Source organism: Amphiprion ocellaris, chromosome 3, assembly GCF_022539595.1.
Source record: "Amphiprion ocellaris isolate individual 3 ecotype Okinawa chromosome 3, ASM2253959v1, whole genome shotgun sequence".
Taxonomy (NCBI): Eukaryota; Metazoa; Chordata; class Actinopteri; family Pomacentridae; genus Amphiprion; species Amphiprion ocellaris.
In genome coordinates, this window is record NC_072768.1 from 37,907,059 (window position 1) to 37,928,408 (window position 21,350).

Consider the following 21,350-nt stretch of genomic DNA (forward strand, 5'->3'; position numbering starts at 1 on the left):
TTAGTTATGTGAGGAAAAAAAGGGGGCCATTTAATCAACAATGACAAAAAACACCCCCAGAAAGTTTCATCTCTAATACCAAGAATTCACCATGCCATTATACACAACCTGGCAGCACCTGGGGATTAGAAATACAACATAATAACAAATGAAATAAGTTTAATTAACAAATAAGTTTGTTAGTGAATTTTACATTAATACTATGTACACTGTAAAAATACTTTTCTAACAGCTGCAAAACTATTTTTTGAACAATTTGCTGTTCTTGTACCGATTTCTTATGTTGATAATAATTGGTAAAACCACTGAAAAAAATGTTCTAACTTACTAGTTGACTGCAAAACTGTAAAAAATTAATTTGAAAAAAAGCTTAAAATATCTGCAAGACAAATCTTTTGCAAAACAAATGGCATTTTTTTTACATTAGTCAATAAAATGGGTCATTTTATTGTCAAATTTATTAAATTTAAATCAACAAACAATGTTATTATAATTTTACAGATATTTGCCATATATCTGGTCAAAGCTTTAAATGAAATTCCCCATAAAAATATAGATTTTTTTTTTTGGATTTTTGAACCAATTGCAATTCGGTTGGAGGGTTTTTTTTTAGATTTTTTGTTTTTTTAGATTTGACAGTAGAATTACATTATTTTTTAAACATTAGATTTAAATCAGCAAATAATATTATTATTTTACAGACATTTGCTTTTATTTGAAAAAAGAAATCTGTATATTAAAGACGCAAAAACGGTAAATAATTTGTAACTGTCATTTAACAAATATCTCCATTTTAATAATAACTGGTAAAATCACCGATTTTTTTTTCTAATTTAGTAGTTGACTACAAAATACTAAAGAAATGAATGACAATTAGATTTCATTATTTATCTATTATTTATTATTTTATATTTGACTGTGAAATTACACTATTTTTAATATATTTAAATCAGTAAAGAATATCATTATCTTATGGATATTTGCTGTTATTTCAACAAAAGAAGAAATCTGTATATTAAGGACTGAAAAAATGGTAAAGAATTTTTAACTATTATTTTACTGATTTTCAATGCTTACATTACAGACAATATCTCGTAAAATCACCCAAAAAGTAAAAATTTACATGCTGATTGTAAGAAAAAATAAACAAAGAAAACCAAGTCAAACTGTATGTAGTGTCTGCATCAAAAATCTGTGTTTTTTATAGAGTTATTTTACAATGTGTGAATGTAACAGTAAAGTATATAGAATTTTCATCATATTTACAAATGTAATTATTTCAGATATTTTTATTTTTATTGTAGTTTTTATGATGCCCTATAAATTAAGATTTTTTCCTGTATTTTATTTATTTTTATTAGATTTTTTTCACGTTACTAATAATGATTTTAAACATTGTTTTTGTTGTTCTGTAGCCCGTTGATATTAATGAGCTGTACTGCCGCTCCTCCGGCCGGAAGGTGTCGCTGTCTAATGTTCCCTTCCGTGTTTCTGTCTCGTAGCGGTTCCGGGTTCTAATGTTTACATCGCTGTAGCTCCACAGCTTCTTCTTCGGACTAATGAAACCTTCTTTTATCCTAAAAACAACATGTTCTCAGAGGTTTAGGATCTGTAAACACTCACGGTAGGTTCTGACTGAATCCTAAATTAATTACAACTTAAACTCGGATTGTGTTTTGATAAAAGGAGCAAACGAAGCATCTTCAAACAAGCTAACTAAGCTAACCAGGCTAGCAGTCTAACGTTAGCTGGTTGAACTGTTCACAGAAATGTGTTTTAATGTGAAAATGTCCAGCAGTTTATTGTGTTTTTGTAAATTCATCAATATAATAGTTTAAATTAATACGTGGCTTTGATGAGCATGCAGCTTAGCAGTGGTTTTAAATGTATTTACCGCGGTTAAGTTTCTATCTTCTGGTAAAAAAAAAGAACATTAAATGTTAGTTTGTAAAAGAAGTGATGGAATTATTCAAACTCGACTCAGTGTTTTTAGACCTTGACATCAGCACTGATCTCAAGATTTGGATTCTCAAAGTCCTGAATAAATTAGTTTTGATCCGGTTGTTGTTTCAGTTTCATCTAATAAATACCAGAGTGGAAGAACAGCATTTCTTATAATTTACTCAGAATTTTACATTAAACAAATGAGCAGAGCTGCTGTTTCTGATGATATACATTTGTGTAAATCTGTAGATGTATTTCTTGATATATTGATCAATTAATTATGCAATGCAGGGTTCTTAGTTAAATTGTATCTGTGAGATCTGAAAAAAAATTCTGAGTTTTTCTAACTCTTTATACATTTTAATGTAGTTTTTATGATGCTCTATAATTTAAGATTTTTTCCCTGTATTTTATTTATTTTTATTTAATTTTTTAACTTTACTATAAATGATTTTTATCAATGTTTTTGTTGCTCTGCAGATGTTTTAAAGCCTGTTGATATAAATGAGCTTCACATAAAAAATAAGATTTTATTGTCATTGTATTGTAGGAGTGCCACTCCTGCTTGATGCATTGGAGTTAAAACAAATACACACATCACATTCAAAAAATAGCAAACACACCAAAATATGACTATTTAAACACAATATAAAAGAGGAAAGCTGCACAGTAAAGTCAACAGTAGCTATTGGATATGGAAGCTAATGAGTTCAGGACTGCCTGCAATGGAAGATTATTTTTATTACTGATTAATTACCACTTTTTTCCATGATTAAGTGACAAAAATAGTGGAAAGCATCCCTGCAAATTGTGACAGCACACAGAGAAACAGTAAATAATCCTTTTTGCAGTTCCAATGACTGTTTTTTTAACCAAATTTTTATTTAAACTACATGTTTTTATGCATATTTATGTGCAGGTCAAAAATGGACAAACAAGAATATATACATGATAAACACAAACAAATGTACAATTCAGCAACACGACAAACTCATGGCATCATCTAAACCCACATAAAGAGGAGACTTAAGTTTAAAAATGAATTAGAGAGCAGCAAGGCATTGTGAAACACGCTAAAATACACAATCCAGACACAAATATCATTTCATCTCCACTTGCAATTCAAACAAAAACATCTCCCTTAGCCTGTTAAATATGTAAAATCTAATTAAATTAAAGTAAGAAATTACAGGAGCCTATAAATTCATAAAGGAACCTAACTTCAAATGGAGTTTTGCTGTTATTTTTTCCATTACCTACACCTTCTTTAATCTCTCTCTCCATTGGTGGTGGGTGGGAGGTAGTGGGCTGAGCCAAGACACAGTTAGCATTTTCTTTGCCACCATTAGTAGGATATGTAGTAGATACGGCTTTTTTATATCCATGGCTTCCTCTGGAAAGGAACCAGTTATATAGAACAATGGTTCAAGTGGCAAATCAACACTTAAAATGAATCTGATTTCTGCCTGAATCTCCTCCCAAAATAGTTTCAGTTTTGGAAAGTCCCAAAATATGTGAGTGTGGTCTCCAATTTTGTCACAGTTTCTCCAGCATAAATTGTTATTTCTTTCATTAAAGGTTGAAATTATGGATTGTGTTTTAAAATATCTCATCTTTACTTTCCAGTTCAATCCTTTCCACATTGGGGTGTTGGTTATTTTGTGTCCTGAATTACACACCTCCCGCCACTCTTCATCTTCAATAATAACATTTATTTCTAGTTCCCACCTTTCTTTACTATCAAGAGAGTCCCCAGACCAATGTGTTTGCAAGCATTTGTATAGTTCTGAGACTATTTTTCCTGTACAGTTATTTTTTATTTCATGATTACCTACTAGTTATAACATTCCTCTACATCACTGACACTATTCTCAGTGTTTGTTGCTGGTATTTACCTTAAAGCCAGATTTTAGAGCTCAGAAAAACTTTCTACATTCAGACGAACAGTGTCAAACTCTGAACACGTTATTGTTACCATTTACCAAAACACTGGATTACACTTGCTGTGTTGTTAATCCAGAGACGCAGGCGGCAGGATTCCCTTCAGCTGCTGACGCTCTAAACAGACAAACCATGAAGAAGAAAAGCAGACGTCCGAGGTCAGCAGAGGCATTGTGTCAGACCGGCGGGACGCAGACGACGGCGGATGTCGGCGGGGAGAAGAGGCCGTCTGGAAACAGAGGAAGACCTCGGAAGACTGTTGCCGTAACGACGGACGGTTTCTATGGAGACGCCGCTGCAAATGACAAGACGGCAAACTCAGACTTCAGCAGGACAACGGCCGACGACGCCCAGAAACATCCAGAGAACAAATCCAGGACGGCAGGTGAGACAGAAAGTTACACAAAACTTCATTAAAACAGCTGTCACTTTAAGCAGCATTTTGTTTATATACAAGCTGTCCCAAAAAATTAGACATCGTTTCATCACCTAATAATTTGTTTTACGCTGGTGTCGTCCTGCGGGTCAAAATTGACCCGTTTTAAAATTTGAAAATGTGGAAAAAAAAATTTCACAGTGAAACTTCTGATGTCCACATTTTCAACATTTTTGGGAAATCTTTGAAAATTTTTTGGTGAAAAAAAGAAATGTTAAAAATGTTTCTTAAGAACATTCACATAAAAATCAACCAAAAAATTGGTTGATTTTTATGTGAATGTTCTTAAGAAAATATTAGAAGCTTTACTGATATATATCTATAATCACTTCCGACATTTTTAGGATTTTTAGCTTATAGGGGGGGCTCCAAGCCACACAGGTTGGGAACCACTGCTCTAGAGGATCCATTCTGGCCCTCAAAGTGTAAAAATTCCAGAGGAGACATTAACTGTAGATTGTAAATTAATAAAACTATAAGTTTAATAATTTAATAATTTCTAGACCATGACAAGTTGTTTTGATCATAAAGTAAAATACTACATTGCTCAATGTTCTTTTTATTTTGTGTCTCATTTTTGTAATATTTTGTCTTGTTTTTGTTGTTTTTTGTCAGATTTTTGTCATTCTTCTCATGTTTTTGTGTTTTGTTTCTCATTTTTGTCATTTTGTGTTTCCTTTTTTGTCTCGCTTGTGTTATTTTGTCATATTTTTGTCATTTTGGGTTTTGCTTTATTCATTGTTTTGTGTGCTGTTTCTGTCATTTGTCCATTTTTTTGTCACTGACTTTTTTGTCAAATTTTTTCTCTCTTTTTGCTTTGTTTCGTGTCCTTTGTCAAATTTTTTGTCATTTTGTGTCTCTTTTTTGTAATATTTTGTCTTGTTTTTGTTGTTTTTTTGTCACATTTTTGTCATTCTTCTCATGTTTTTGTCATTCTGTTTCTCTCTTTTGTCATTTTGTGTTTCCTTTTTTGTCTCGCTTGTGTTATTTTGTCATATTTTTTGTCATTTTGTTTTTCTTTATTCATTGTTTTGCGTGCTATTTTGTGTTTTTTTTGTCTCGTTTTTGTCGTTTATCCATTTATTTTGTTGCTTTGTAAGTTGTTTGTCTAATTTTTTTCTCTTTGTTTTATTTCGTCTTGTCTAATTTTTTTGTCATTTTGTGTCTCATTTCCGTAATGGTTTGTTTTGTTTTTGTTGCTTTTTTGTCTGTTTTTATCTGACTTTTGTCGTTTTGATCATATGGTAAAAGCTGGTCCGGCCCACTTGAGATCAAACTGGGCTGAATGTCTCCTGAACTAATAAGAGTTTGACACCCCTGGTTTAAATAAAGAAACCCTACATGAGCTGTGGGTCTGTTCTGTGTCCAGCAGGTCGGCTGTCCACCGCCGTCTGTCGGCTCTGTCATGGGAAGTTCTCCCCTCGCAGCCTGCGTCACGCCTTCATCACGTGGCCTCAGGACTCCCTGGACGTGGTGGACGAGGAGTCGGACGGCGCCGCTCAGTCGCCGCTGCTCTTCCACTCGGACTTCCAGCGACTCGTCGGCGTCCAGCTGGACCGAGACCCTCGACTGTCAGAGTTCATCTGCAAGAAATGTCACGCCAAGTTCTACAAGTGCCACAGCATCCTGGTCCGCTTCCTGCAGAGAGTCAACCTGCCGGCCGTCGGGAAGGAGAAGCTGAAGAACTCGTGAGTCTGAGAGAGAAAACCTGATCAGTTAGAGTCCGTTCAGACAGCTCTAGTGTTCCAATTCAGAGTTTAGTCTTTTATTTAGGACACAAATCTAAGTTCTGTAAATTATTATGACTGAATTTAGAGATTTGCATGTTTTCAGATTTGTCTATTTTCGCCCTCAAAAAGAACCTGGGTAGCCATGTTAAAGGTTCAGTATCTCCAAAAATAAAACTCCTACAGCCATGAAATATGGTGAGAACACAGACAGAATAGTTTCCAACGGACACCAGACTTTTCATTTTGCATGGTATTGTGTCTCCATAAAGTTCCTGTAAGTATATACAGGGGGTCCTCGGTTTACAACGTCCTCAACCTACGGCGTTTCGTCGTTACGTGGAACTAGTTGGCAAGTGGATGAATACGTCGTCACACGGCGCTATCAGACGGCTTTGTTTCCATTCTCTGGTTGTACTCCACCTTGGATTGTGTTACATTCACTAACTTTTTGTCCTTCATTATGGCTCCCAGCGTAAGTCAGACTCTTCTGATGCTTCAGAGAAAAGGAAAGCCGTCTCCATGGAAGTGAAATTAGATAATAATAATAAAATGCAGTTGTAAAAACAGGTCAACATATTGTAGAGACCCTCTGTGATGAATGAGTGAGACTTTATCTGGTTCTCTGCTGGTTTATTGAACCTTCACACAGGCTACTGTGGACCGTAGCCAACGCCAGAATAACTAGAAAAACCCCATAACTTAGCTCCAGAATTAGCTGTTGTTCCCAGCTCTCTCTACTGCTGACTCTCAGCCAATCAGAGGTGAGCTAACTAAACATGGTACGTTCACTGACATTAGGTAAATCTGGAACTGAACAATAAACACTGAACCCTCAACATCAACAATATCAGTCTGTTACAATATTCTGTTATCTTCTAGTAAAATAATTCATACATGCATGAAAGTTGTTGGTTTTCATGACTTTCTGAAGAACTGATCATAATGTGATGCACGGAACGGATTTGTTTACATTTTCACCGGAGTTTCCACTTATGGCAAAAATCTATTTACACCGATCTGTAGGAACGGAACTCTGACGTAAGTCGAGGACCTCCTGTATATATGTAAAATACAGTCTTTGGTCGACATTTCACCAACTTTTGAGGCTCTAACATCAGTAGAATCTGATGTGAGACAAGACAAAATTCCAGTATTCTGACTTAAAACTTGTCAAAATAATTTATCTAGAATGACTTGAAACACGGGCTGCACAGTGGTGTAGTGGTTAGCACTTTCACCTTGCAGCTAGAAGATCCCTGGTTCACGTCCCGGCTTTCCCGGGATCTTTCTGCATGGAGTTTGCATGTTCTCCCTGTGCATGCGTGGGTTTTCTCCGGGTACTCCGGCTTCCTCCCACAGTCCAAAAATATGCTGAGGTTAATTGATTATTCTAAATTGCCCGTAGGTGTGAATGTGAGAGTGATTGTTTGTCTCTGTATGTAGCCCTGTGACAGACTGGTGACCTGTCTAGGGTGTCCCCTGCCTTCACCTGAGTCAGCTGGGATAGACTCCAGCCCCCCCATGACCCTAGTGAGGATTAAGCGGTGTATAGATAATGGATGGATGGATGGATAGTTTTGGGTCCCAAATAATAAATAAACTAGATGAACTTCCTCTAAACTCTTCATTACTGTATTTATTATTAAAACTGTGCAGATATCCTGAAGGTTACTTTGACTTATTGCTCAAAAAAGTCTTTTGGAGGCAGTTCTAGTCAGGTTGTTGAACTCTGAAGCTTCACTGTGATTCAGGAACATTAAAAAAATCACTTTAGAAGCTCGACAGTCTGGATTTTCACATCATGAACTCTTTAAAAGATTAAAAAAGATCAAAACTGCTCATTTGTCAGGTGTAGATAAAGTATGAAAATCTCTAAATTTAGCCCAAATGTTTGTATAGACGTTAGTTTTTGGTCCTAATGAGCACATTTATGAAGACTGACCCAGGTGTGAAACTGTATAAAATGTGTAAACATCAATAATTCTGTTTTCTGTCTGTTTTCAGGAAGAATGTAAAATGTCCAGAGTCCCCAGTGAACCACATTTCAGCAGGTAAATAAAAGCATTTCCTCTTTAGCTCCTCTTTGGTTCTGTTGGTCCGTCTGACCCTCTGTTTCCTCTCAGCGCTGCCGTCCTTCACCTCCGACCCTCAGTGCCTCCACGGCCTGGTGTCCTGGGCCCACCGCCACGGGGAGGCCTGCCGCTCCTGCCCCGACCTGAAGGAGGTGCTGGAGGGCCGGTGCTGGGGCTCGGTGAGGGCCGTGTGGGGCTGTGTGGACGGACACCGCTACGTCATGGAGGCTCAGTGCAGCGCCGCCTCTGGTCCCGGTTTAACGGTGAACCTGGGAGGAAACGGTGACGCTTCAGAGGAAGAGGAGGAGGAAGAGGAGGAGCCGGGAGGAAACAGCAGAAGCTCAGCAGGAAGTCACCTGGTCCAGAACAGTCCAGCTGCAGCTCAGATCCAGAGCTCAGCGCTGGACGACTGGACCGCAATCACGCAAGGTCAGTCAGACACAGAAACTGCAACGATTTTTCAACTAATTGGATCAACTTAGGGACAATTTTGTGTGATATTGAACAACTCTCATGCCATTTTGACAAGTTTTTCACTTAATTTTTGACATTTTTGAAAGATTTTTGTCACTCTGGACAAATTTAAGGCCAATTTTCATTCAACCCTCATGTTGTCTTCATTTACAGGCACCAAAAAATATTGTTTTCTTGTCTGAAAAAAATCCCAAAATTCAACAAAAAAATCCACAGATTTCTGAAAATTTGCAAAACCTTCAGGAAGAAAATTCCAATAATTCCCCAAAAATTTCCCTCAAAAATTTTAATTAAAAAATCCCCCAAATTTTGCAAGAAAATTCTTGTAAATATTTTCAAAAAATGAGTAAAAATCTTCCAAAAAATCCTAAAAATATCTAAAATGATTACATATATATCAGTAAAACTTCTGATATTTCCTTTAAGAACATTCACATAAAAATCAACCAAAATCCAGCGAAATTCACTGGATTTTGGTTTATTTTTATGTGAATGTTCTTAAGAAACATTTTTAATATTTTTTTCACCAAAAAATGTTCAGAAATTTCCCAAAAATGTTGAAAATGTGGACATCAGAAGTTTCACTGTGAAAACATTTTTTTCCTCCACATTTTCAAACTTTAAAACGGGTCAATTTTGACCTGCAGGACGACATGAGGGTTACTTTGGACGACTTTCAGGTAATTTCGAAATTTTTTGAATCATTTCTGACATTTTCAACAATTTAAAATGCTTTTAGGGAAATTTTGATGCCATTTTGAACAATTTTTACATTTTTGAACATTCTTGTCATTCTGGACAGATTTTGAGAAATTTTGGGCCGATTTTCATTTAATTTGGACAACTTTCATGTCATTTTCCTTATGTTTTGATGGATAGAACGTACATTTGAGTTGTGTTAAAAGCTGCAGGCAAATTATTCTACATCCATCCAGGTGTCACATCTGGATTTGGAGTCATTTTCAACGACTTTCAGGTCATTATGAGTAGTTTTTTAGTTATTTTCAACATTTTCTAAATAAAATGTAAGTTGTTTTTTTTTTTAAATTTCATTCATTTCATGAAAAATTAACCACCAGACCTCCATAGAACCATTTCATTCTTCATCTCCAGTAACTTTACCAATGATCAGAGTTCTACCTTCATCCTGGGAATATTCCCAGAGTTCCATAGAGGTGAGTCCAGATTTATCACTTTTTAATGGACTTTTTCCATCATTTCTGATCCTCAGAACTTCATCAGTCCAGCAGATAGAACCATGACATTTAGGAGGAGAAACACATCTGAGTTCTGCTAAAAACTGACACCAGATCAGTTTTACATCCATCCAGGTGTCACAATCTAAAGCCTATTGAAATTTAAGTAATTCTGAACAATATTTGTTTCATTTTAGACAAAATTTCAGGTCCTTTTGAACATTTTTTGAATATTCCAGGGAAATACTGAGTAATTTTGGAAGTTTTTTGTCATTTTTCATTATTCAGAACAATTTTTGAGCCATTTTTGACAAATATGGAAAAATTTGGGACGATTTTTGCAGAATTTTAGACAATTTTCATGTAATTTGACCAATTTTTAATCAAAAACACATTTGAGTTCTGTTAAAAACGGCCACCATCCAGGTGTCACAATCTAAAGCTATTAGAAATTTGACCAATTTTGGACAATTTTCGAGTAATTCTGGACAAGATTTCAGGTGCTTTTGGACTTTTTTTGAGCTGCACGGTGGCTTGGTGGTTAGCACTGTCGCCTTACAGCTAGAAGATCCCCAGTTTGCATCCCGGGATCTTTCTGCATGGAGTTTCCATGTTCTCCTGTTCATATGTGGGTTTTCTCCAGGTTCTCCAGCTTCCTCCCACAGTCCAAAAACATGCTGAGGTTAATTGCTGATTCTAAATTGTCCGTAGGTGTGAATGTGAGTGTGATTGTTCATCTGTATATGTAGTCCTGTGATAGACTGTTACCTGTCCAGGTGTCCCCTGCCTTCACCTTCAGTCAACTGGGATAGACTCCAGCCCCCAGTGACCCTAATGAGGATCAGTGTTTAGATGATGGATAGATGGATGTTCATCATATTAACTGTTTGTTGTTTCCTTTCAGACTTTGCAGTTCATGAGGATCCTTTATCTCCTGCAGCAGCTCAACTAGAGGACAGAACAGCTGACAGCGATCTGTCTGACAGGTAAAAATGTTAAAATAATAACCTTTAATCGTATAGATCAGGGGTGTCAAACTCATCTTAGTTCTGGGGCCACATTCAGCCCAGTTTGATCTCAAGTAACCAGTAAAATCAGAGCATAATAACCTATAAATGACCACAACTCCTAATGTTTCCTTTGTTTTAGTGCAAAAAAGCACATTCTGAAAATGTTCACATTTAAGGAATTATCTTTCGACAAAACATTATTAACAACCTGAAATTTCTTAAGGAAAATAAATTCAATTTCAGCAACATTCAGCCTCAGTTTATCATTTCTACATTACAACTTCCAGATCACAGAGTGTCTACAAAGGAACACAACATTTAGTCATCTGGAACTGAACGATATAGTATTTTACTTTATGATCAAAAAGACAAAAATCTGGCAAAAAAGACAAAAAGCAACAAAAACAGGACAAAATAATTGCAAAAATGACACACAAAATGACAAAAGCGAGAAACAAAATGACAAAAAATTCGACAAATGACATGAAACAAAACAAAAAAGAGACAAAAAATAGAAAAAAATTATAAAACGTTAAAAAGCAACAAAAAAATGGACAAAAGACACAAACAAGACAAAAAATTGCAAAAAAAAGAAACAATGACAAAAAACTAAAGCGAGACAAGAAGGAAACACAAAATGACAAAAAGATGAGACAAACCACATGAAACACAACAAAGAGACAAAAATTGGTTAAAAAGTTACAAAGCAACAAAAAATGACAAAAAAAGAAACAAAACAACCAAAAAAAAGAAAAACAACACAAGCGAGACAAAAAAAAACAAAAAACAACGAACGACACACAAAGCAACAAATAGAGCAAAACACAAAATGACAAAAATAAGACAAAAACAAGCGAGATAACAAGGAAATACAAAATGACAAAAACATGAGACAAACGACAAAAGTCAGACAAAAAACAACAAAAACAAGACAATATATAAGAAAAATGAGAAAATGACAAAAGCGAGAAACAAAACGACAAAAAGTGAGACAAACGACATGAAACAAACAAAAAAGAGACAAAAAATTTGATTAAAAAATTACAGTGACAAAAAATAGACAAAACCGAGACAATAAATGACAAAAAAAGAAAACAACTTAAAAAAAGACAAAACAAGCAAGACAAAAAACAAAAAATAAACAACACAGAGCGACAAATAAAGCAAAACACAAAATGACAAAATCATGAGACAACAAAAATCAGACAAAAAAAGACAAAAAAACAACAAAAACAAAACAAACGGGGCGCCCGTATAGCTCAACACGTTGAGCAGGTGACCCATGTACAGGGCTGGTCCCTGATGCAGCTGGTCCGGGTTCGATTCCTGCTCACGGCCCTTTGCTGCATGTCTTTCCCTGACTCTTCTCCCTTGTTTCCTGTCTCTCTCTCACTGTGCCTATCTAATAAAGGCCAAAAAAATAACTTTAAAAAAAAAAAAAAAAACAAGACAAAATATTACAAAAATGAGACACAAAACAACAAAAGAGCAGTCTAGTATTTTATTTTATGATCCAAACAACTTGTCATGGTCTAGAAATTATTTTACATTTATAGTTTTACTAATTTACAATCTGCAATCTACAATCTTTTTTGAATTTTTACACTTTGAGGACCGCATTTGGCCCGCGGGCCTCATGTTGGACATCCCTGTGATAGAACATTTTAACATCAAGGAAATTAAAAGTAATTTACTAGAACATTCAAAACATCAAGACAAAATGCTAAAGGAACATAAAGAAAATATAAAAAAGACATTTCTGAAAAGAAGACGGTAGTAATTTAAATTTAATTACGTCACTGTTTTTCTGTCTTTTACAAAACTTGTCTCAACACTTGGTGCTTCGATAACATTTCTAAAATCTGTTTTCAGGGTGATGTCTGAGGAGGAGTTTGAGGACAACAGGAAAGGAGGACTGTCAGACGAGGAGATGTTTGAACCGTATTCAGATAAAAGGTGGAAAGAAACACTTTCATTTATTCATCTACTGCTGCTAAAGATGCACTAAAATAAATTAAACTTTTATCTCCCAGAACCCGTCAGCTGAACGTCCCCAACAAGAAAAGACGAAACCCGAAGGCCCCCGAAGAGCCCAAAGTCAGGAAGAAACCAGGACCCAAACCAGGCTGGAAGAACAAGTTCAAACCTAAAGGGTGCAGAAACTCAACATCTTACCGAGTCTGTTTGTCTTATTTTTAGTCAAAACGTCTCATCCTACTTGATTTAAGATAAATTCACTTAACAAGAGACATTTCAGCAGATGGAGGGACTTGTTTTAACCCTCATGTCGTCCTGAGGGTCAAAATTAACCCGCTTTAAAAATTGAAAATGTGGAAAAAAAATATTTTCTCAGTGAAACTTCTGATGTCCACATTTTCAACATTTTTGGGAAATTTTTGAACATTTTTTGGTGGAAAAAATATTAAAAATGTTTCTTAAGAACATTCACATAAAAATCAACCAAAATCCAGTGAATTTCTCTGTATTTTGGTTGATTTTTATGTGAATGTTCTTAAGAGAATATTAGAAGTTTTAGTGATATATATGGAGTCACTTTAGATATTTTTAGGATTTTTTTGGAAGATTTTTACTAATTTTTTGAAAAATATTTACAATTTTTATTTTTTTTTAAATTTTTATTTCTTGCCAAATTTGAGGATTTTTATTTTTTTTAAATAAAACTTTTAAGAGAAACTTTTAAGGAATTTTCTTCCTGAAGATTTTGCAAATTTTTATAAATTTCGGGAATTTTTTGCTGAATTTTTGGATTTTTTTGGGAAGATTTTGACTCTTTTTTGGAAAATATTTAAGAATTTTCTTGCCAAGTTTGATGGATTTTTTTTAAAATAAAACTTTTAAGGGAAACTTTTCAGGAATTATTGGAATTTTCTTCCTGAAGGTTTTTTAAATTTTCAGAAATTTGGGGAATTATTTTTTTCTGAATTTTTGGATTTTTTTCAGACAAGGAAACAATATTTTTTGGTGCCTGTAAATGAAGACAGCAGGAGGGTTAAGACAATGCATCTTAAATATCTTGTTAAGTCAAACAATCTTGAAATTATCTTGTTCTGAGTTGTATTTTACAAGAAAACTTAAAATAAGTTTAATAAATCCCAAATTAGGAGGTTACATAAAAGCAAAAATCTATTTTTGAGTGAAAAACTGCTATTTTTTAGCATATATGGCTTATATTAAGACACCTAAGCTTGACAATCCTGGTAAAATAGAGATTCAAATAAGTTTTCCCAGCTGATTATAAGATCTCAGTATTCTAAATATCATATCTTATTTCAAGAAATCTTACCAAGACATTTTTCACTTGTTCTATGGGCAGATTTTTTCACTTACTTCAAGGTACAAGTTTCTTGTAATAAGTTTTTTTTTCCCTTTGTTTGAGAGGGGCATTTTTTCCAGTGTAGTATTTAAATATATTATAGTTTATCTAAACATTATTAAACCACCGCTGATGTTTGTTTTCCAGAGAGGAGCTTCCCAACATCTACAAGTGTCCCTATCAGGGCTGTACGGCGGTTTACAGAGCTCCTGACGGTCTGAAGGTCACAACTTTACCTCTTTAGTTCATTTGAAGCTTCCTTCTGTGCTGCTGTCTGAATGGAGGATTTACTGTCAGAGATGCTTGGTTCTGGTTGTAGAAACACATCAAGGAGCATCACGAGGAGGTGAGGGAGCGACCGTGTCCTCATCCCGGCTGCAACAAGGTGTTCATGATCGACCGCTACCTGCAGAGACACGTCAAGCTCATCCACACAGGTGACGTCTGCTGTTTGACATTTAGACAAGCCGCTTAGAGATCAGAGTCACAGAATCAGTGCTGGAAGGTAACTGGTGTCACCAACAGCTGGTTCGGTTACCTCAGAGCGTAAATATCCAGCTGTGAGTGAAGCTAAAACATCTGGCTAACATGCTGATGTGGGACCATTCCTTCAGTAGAAAATAAATCCAATTAAAACACTAGAAAAGCACTCAGAGAGCAGTACTCCGCCAGGGCTGCTCAGTCATCATATCATTTCCAGCGGATGAAATCTTTAATGAAAAATGACCTTGTGCTGAGTACAGGCGTGTGTTCTGCATGCGTACGTTATGTACAGATACCGAATCATGTGACCTAAATATGTAGTAGGCGGCAGGAATTGATGGGACTCAGAAACACCCCCACAATTTAATTAAATGTTCCTCTTATCATTTCTGACGGATAAGTCCTGATAAGTCCTCAGTGGTGGATTTGTAGTAGGATCACTCATGTGATCATCAGCAGGCAGCTGATGTAGTGTTCACTTGTTGTCATGGTTACAGTGACGCCGTGCTGCTATCTGGCAATGATACAGAAATCTTTAACCAATCCGTGGATCCAGACTATAAGCTGCATCACTGCCAGAATCTAATCACTTGGTCCTTGTGTCATTTCTGACCTTCCCTGAACATTTCATCACAATCTTTTAGTCCATTTTTGAGTAATGTTGCGCACAGACTGACAAACGAACGCCAATCTTCACATAGCTCCGCCGTGTTCCTGGTGGAGTAACAGCATGTTCTGTGGATTGTCCACAGTAACTAGTAAGGCCACTCACTAACTTCCACAGGCTTCAACTAGCATTTCTAGGTGAGCAACTAGCATCTATAGCCTTGTAACTAGCATTCCTACTCTAGCAACTAGCATCTATAGGCTTGTAACTAACATTCCTACTCTAGCAACTAGCATCTATTGGTTAGTCATTATCATCCATAGGCTTGTAACTAGCATTAGTAGGCTAGCAACTAGTTCTTAGCATTCATAGACTTCCAACTAGCAAAGATAGGGTAGGTATTGGCATTCATAGGCTTGCAATTAGCATCCCAGGCTAGTCAGGAGCATCCAAAAGGTTGCAATTAACATTCATAGGCTAACTACTGCTGGCCATAGGCTAGCAGCTAGCATTCTGAGGCTAGTGACTGGGATCCATAGGCTAGCAGCCAGTGTTTTTAAGCTAATGACTAGGTTCCATAGGCTTGCAGCTAGCATTCTGAGGCTAGTGACTAGCATCCATGAGATTGTGGCTAGCGTTCTTAGGCTAGTGACTGGGTTCCATAGGCTTGCAGCTAGCGTTCTGAGGCTAGTGACTAGCATCCATGAGGTTGTGGCTGGTGTTCTTAGGCTAGTGACTAGGTTCCATAGGCTTGCAGCTAGCTTTGTTAGGCTAATGACTAGGTTCCATAGACTTGTGGCTAGCATTTTTAGGCTAGTGACTAGGTTCCATAGGCTTGCAGCTAGCTTTGTTAGGCTAATGACTAGGTTCCATAGGCTTGCAGCTAGCATTCTGAGGCTAGTGACTAGCATCCATGAGATTGTGGCTAGCGTTCTTAGGCTAGTGACTGGGTTCCATAGGCTTGCAGCTAGCGTTCTGAGGCTAGTGACTAGCATCCATGAGGTTGTGGCTGGTGTTCTTAGGCTAGTGACTAGGTTCCATAGGCTTGCAGCTAGCTTTGTTAGGCTAATGACTAGGTTCCATAGACTTGCGGCTAGCATTTTTAGGCTAGTGACTAGGTTCCATAGACTTGCGGCTAGCATTTTTAGGCTAATGACTAGGTTCCAGACTTGCGGCTAACATTTTTAGGCTAGTGACTAGGTTCCATAGGCTTGCAGCTAGCCGTGTTAGGCTAGTGACTAGGTTCCATAGACTTGCGGCTAGCATTTTTAGGCTAGTGACTAGGATGGATTTTGGATTATTTATCTGAAATATCTTCTATTTTCTTTGTACACAAAGCTTCCAATGACAACAAAGGCTTTCTGATTTCTGAAATTGACAATGTGCATCTCACCTCTACATCGTTAGGTCAGTTTAAAAGTCTGTTCAGTTCATGTTCTGTCGACATGATTAAATGAGTTTAAATCATTTAGGACTAAACTTTCTTTTGAACTTGGAGGGATGGACCACATTAGACAGACAGTATCTGTAGTTCTTTCAGTGTGTATTTTGGTTTGTGCTGATGTTTGTAATGTTTGTTTCCAGAGGAGAGGAACTACATCTGTGATCAGTGTGGTCAAACCTTCAAGCAGAGGAAACATCTGTCGGTTCACCAGATGAGACATTCAGGAGCCAAACCTCTGCAGTGAGTTGACTCTTCTGGAGCTCATCTAGTGCTGATATTAACCCTCGTGTTGTCCTCATTTACGGCACCAAAAAATATCGTTCCCTTGTCTGAAAAAAATCCAAAAATTCAGCAAAAAATTCCCCACATTTATAAAAATTTGCAAAATCTTCAGGAAGAAAATTCTTTAAAAGTTTCCCTCAAAAGTTTTATTTAAAAAAATAAATAATAAAAATAGAATAAAATAATAATAAAATAATAAAATTTGAAAAATAAAAATTGTAAATATTTTCAAAAAATGAATAAAAATCTTCCAAAAAAAATCCTAAAAATATCTAAAGTGATTCCATATATATCAGTAAAACTTCTTCAAGAACATTAGGGAAAATCCAGCGAATTTCGCTGGATTTTGGTAATTTTTTTTCTGAATGTTCTTAAAGAAACACTTTTTTTAAACATTTTTTTTCCACCAAAGAATGTTCAAAAATTTCCCAGAAATGTTGAAAATGTGGAAGTTTTCACTGTGAAAATATATATATTTTTTTCCCCACATTTTCAAACTTTAGAACGGGTCAGTTTTGACCCGCAGGACGACACGAGGGTTAAATCAACCCTGAAACAGACCATAAACGCTGCTGTTTCTCCTTTTCCTCCTTCAGATGTGAGGTCTGTGGCTTCCAGTGTCGCCAGCGAGCGTCTCTGAAGTACCACATGACCAAACACAAGGCCGAGGCCGACCTGGAGTTCGAGTGTCTGATGTGCCGGAAGCGTTTCGAGAAGGCCCACAACCTGAACGTCCACATGTCCATGGTCCACCCGCTGACCCAGGCCGAGGCCCAGAGAGGCGGCAGCCAGCAGCAGCAGCAGCAGCAGCAGCAGCCGTCGTCCTACTCGGACCTCCAGACCATCACGCTGACCGGGGAGGTAGTCCAGCAGGAGCAGGACAGGTGACGGCAGGAGCTCCAGGTGAGCCGCTCAGGTCCATGAACCCGGATCATTCCAGATGAATCCGCTTTATCTAAGGACTTCCTCTGCAGCGCGACCTGAACGGATGCAGCTGCTGTTTCTACGAGCTGAAAATAACGCTCAGCTGCTCGGCTTTTAACCCTCCTGTTGTCCTCGTTTACAGGCACCAAAAAATATAGTTTCCTTGTCTGTAAAAAATCCAAAAATTCAGCAAGAAAATTTCAAACTTTTCAAACTTTAAAACGGGTCAGTTTTGACCCGCAGGACGACACGAGGGTTAAACCGTAGCTTTCCTGTGTTTTTAAAGTTGGAATCCTCAAGATTTCAGTCAGAAAAATGTCAGAAATACAGCAAAAGAAGAAAGTTAAGTCTGGATTTTCTTTACATACACAGATGCAAAGCAGAACATAATTGAATAAATATCTTTATTTATTAATAATACAGATTCCGCAGTAACCTGGGCTGTACACACAAACAACAGAACACCACTAACTGGATTTACTGAGATCAAAAAACATTATTTGGAAACCACTAGACTCCAGCAGCTGATAATCAGAAAATATGAATACTGAAGATATGTCTAGAATGACACAAAAACAGTCTAAAATGACTTTAAAATGATCCAAAATTTTGACATTTTCAGTATGAAAAACATTTTTTGATAGATTTTAAATAATTTTTCACTAATCTCAAGTGGTTTTGGAGTTTTTCTTTGACCTTTTCGACTTTCATTTAATCATTTGGAACATTTTTTGCAATTTCTGACATTTTTAAAATAATCTTGCAAATAATTGGCCAAATTCTAAGTTGTCGACTGAATCATTCAGAACCGACTTTAAGTCATTTTGAACATCTCTCATTTTGGACAATATCTGAATACAAAACGTGAAATTCTCAGGAGGAAAAACACGTTTGAGTTCTGGTAAAAACTGACACCAGATCAGTTTTACATCCATCCAGGAGTCACAGTCTGAAGACAGATTAGGTTGTTTGACGTCACGCTGCACCACCGTTCGGTCGTAGTTTGCTGCCGTTATTCAAGTTTGTCCGACTGGGAAAAGAAAACAGGAAGCACATGTTTGAATTTTGAGATTTAACCACTTTTCACACAGTTCAAAGCCAAAAATCTGAATTATTTATATTCTGCAGCCTTAAAAGCAGCTGCAACCAACTGAATGTATGTTTTGGTTGTTAAATGACTGAACTCAAACATTAAAAAATGAGCTGAAATGTAAATTTTTTTCCCAAAATATAAGAAATCCTGCTGCTGTTGTTTGTGAGCGTCACTGATTAGCCGACTGATGGATTCATAGAGCAAAAGAACATTAAATTAGTGCCCAAATATCCAACTAAAATTAATCATTTTTCTACTATTGCTGTTGTTGGTTAAGAAGTTAAACAAATTCAAGGTTTTTGCTGCTACTTAAAGCTCAGCTGCTCAGAAAACCTCTAAAATGACCTCTCTCTTGGTTTTAGCTGCATTTTTTCATGACAAATGCACCGTTATTTCTGTGTTTCACAATAAAAGCCTCCCTATGTTTTACCAGTGCTTTTATTGTGAAGCAGCAGGAAATGTGTTGATTTCCAGACTATAAACACAATTGTTGGTGACTGTAGGTGAGAAATCTTAAGGATTCTAACTTGACGTGGTGCCTGCTACAGATGTGACGTAGAGATGAGTTTATGCTTCCTGTCCACTGTCCGGTACGGTGGCCTGGAGAGCTCAAAACACTCTCAGCTTCATGAAACACATGAAGGGAAAACATCTTCACCGGTTTCACATCAAACACAAGAAAATACAGCTCAAAACACTGCAGAAGAAATATTTCAGGAGACGCTAGAGATGAAGGAACACAGTGAAGACGTGTTTGTTGTTGATTACTGAAGTCAACCGTCCCAAAATGAGCTGTAATATAAAGATTTCTAGCAAGTATAAAAATGTTATTTCATATTTCTGTACTGGTTTTTAGAGCTACACTGATTATCCAACTAAAAGTGGAGTTAAATTAGTGTCAAAGTCATTTGTCAAGCCAAAATTCTAGGCTTTAGGTTCTCAAATTTGAGAAACTGCTGCTTTTCTTTGCCTCAGATTCAGTTAAATGTGATATTTTTGAGGCCAAACAGAGCAAAAACACAAGAAAATACAGTAAATAATTCCACCAAGTAGAACAGACTCCAGCAGAAATATTTCAGGAGACACTAAAAGCCAAATAATACAGCGAGGACATGCTTGTTTGTTAAATTACTGTATTTGACTGTCTGAAAATTAACTAAAATATGTATTTTTTTATAATTAGTGTAAAATATTGCTGCTGTTAACCCTGCAGCAATTCAACTAATCCAAAAGAAAGATGATTATCATTTAAAAGTCTTTTTTCCAGCAAAAAAATCTTTAAATTTAGTAGTTGTGAGTTCTCAGATTTGAGAATTTGCTGCTTTTCTTTGCCTCGGCTTCAGTTAAATCTGATATTTTTTAGTTTTTTCCTTCCGCTAACTTCTGTTTCCTCGTGTTGTCGTTCCATCTTTGTTACTTAAACGCACCTCGAAGTGTTGAGGAGGCTTCTGGAGGCGCTTGACATGAGTATGTCCTAGAAATGCTGCGCTAATTTCACATTAAACACACAACTAAATAGCAATAAACACAAGTAAACAGAACAAATAATGCTGCTGAGTAGAAAAGACGACAACCGAAATATTTCAGGACACGTTTTTTCTTTACCAACTGTCCCAAAATAAGCTAAATATTTTTTGACACAATTTATTGTTTGAAAAGTAATTTTTCAAGAATAAAAATCCTTAAACGTGGTGGTTTTAAGTTCTCAGATGTGAGAATTTGCCACTTTTCTCTGTCTCAGATTCAGTTAATCAGATATTTTTCTGATTTTATTCTGTAAAATAGATTTAATTTATTCTCTTTATGCTAAATTAAACTGTGAGGGACATTTAATACAGGTTTGATTTGACAGATGTGAGACACAGCTGTGCTCATAAATAACCGTCGTGGAGAATTTCTTATTTTTGCAACTTGGAAACTAAGATGCGAGGAAAAGACGTCAGCAAAACAAAAAGTTATTCCAAAGCATGATCAGTGTCTGCTGTGGAATCGGTGGAGATGTTTCCTCTGCAGTGTGTTGGCCTCTCTGGGCTTCCGTACTTTGATCTATATGAACATTTTATCTGCTGGCTGAAGGTATTTACATCTATAACCCACATTAATGCAGCTCTCAGTCAGTTCAGAGCTCTTATAGCTGTGCAGGACATGCAGTTTTCTAGTTTTATGGAGTGTTTTTATTAAGTTATTTCTACGTTCTCTCCTCTCTGTACTGTAGCAGTGAAAGGGCTTCACCTGTACATTTGTGTAATAAAGTGTGTATTCTGTGTAAAAAGACGTGTAAATAAAATGTGGAAGGTTTTTTTTACTAACGCGGAGCCTCGACTGTTTGTTTTGTTTGTTTGAGCAACATGTTTGATTAATGGAAGAGTTGTGGTGAGTC

At 36.4% G+C, this 21,350-nt stretch overlaps 2 protein-coding genes across 3 annotated transcripts in view; one reads left to right on the forward strand and one right to left on the reverse strand.

Moving 5' to 3' along the window:
• The first annotated feature begins 1,488 nt into the window (after nucleotides 1–1,488).
• znf276 (zinc finger protein 276) lies at nucleotides 1,489–21,279 on the forward strand. Of its 2 annotated transcripts, none has more exons than XM_023270518.3 (12): nucleotides 1,489–1,624; nucleotides 3,965–4,270; nucleotides 5,691–6,009; nucleotides 8,056–8,102; nucleotides 8,175–8,552; nucleotides 10,698–10,779; nucleotides 12,676–12,759; nucleotides 12,837–12,956; nucleotides 14,285–14,360; nucleotides 14,457–14,574; nucleotides 16,812–16,911; nucleotides 17,550–21,279. In XM_023270518.3, exons 2-12 carry the CDS (start codon nucleotides 4,018–4,020, stop codon nucleotides 17,839–17,841), a joined length of 1,869 nt encoding a protein of 622 aa, XP_023126286.2. In that variant the 5' UTR covers nucleotides 1,489–1,624; nucleotides 3,965–4,017; the 3' UTR covers nucleotides 17,842–21,279. The 2 variants fall into 2 exon arrangements, with proteins under 2 accessions (XP_023126286.2, XP_023126288.2); XM_023270520.3 differs by having other exon boundaries at nucleotides 5,694–6,009.
• LOC111568731 (FA complementation group A) overlaps nucleotides 18,265–21,350 on the reverse strand; it is a 38,055-nt gene continuing 34,969 nt past the window's right edge. The window contains exon 43 of the mRNA XM_023270517.3: nucleotides 18,265–18,907. The gene's annotated coding sequence lies outside the window, so the exon portion shown is untranslated. The remainder of the gene's footprint in view (nucleotides 18,908–21,350) is intronic.

Bases quoted from the DNA above. Each gene is read 5' to 3' on its own strand.
- znf276 (XM_023270518.3), top strand. From the start codon at position 4,018: ATGAAGAAGAAAAGCAGACGTCCGAGGTCAGCAGAGGCATTGTGTCAG. The intron at 8,103-8,174 runs GTAAATAAAAGC...GTTTCCTCTCAG, and splicing joins AGTGAACCACATTTCAGCAG to CGCTGCCGTCCTTCACCTCC. The intron at 14,575-16,811 runs GTGACGTCTGCT...GTTTGTTTCCAG, and splicing joins CGTCAAGCTCATCCACACAG to AGGAGAGGAACTACATCTGT.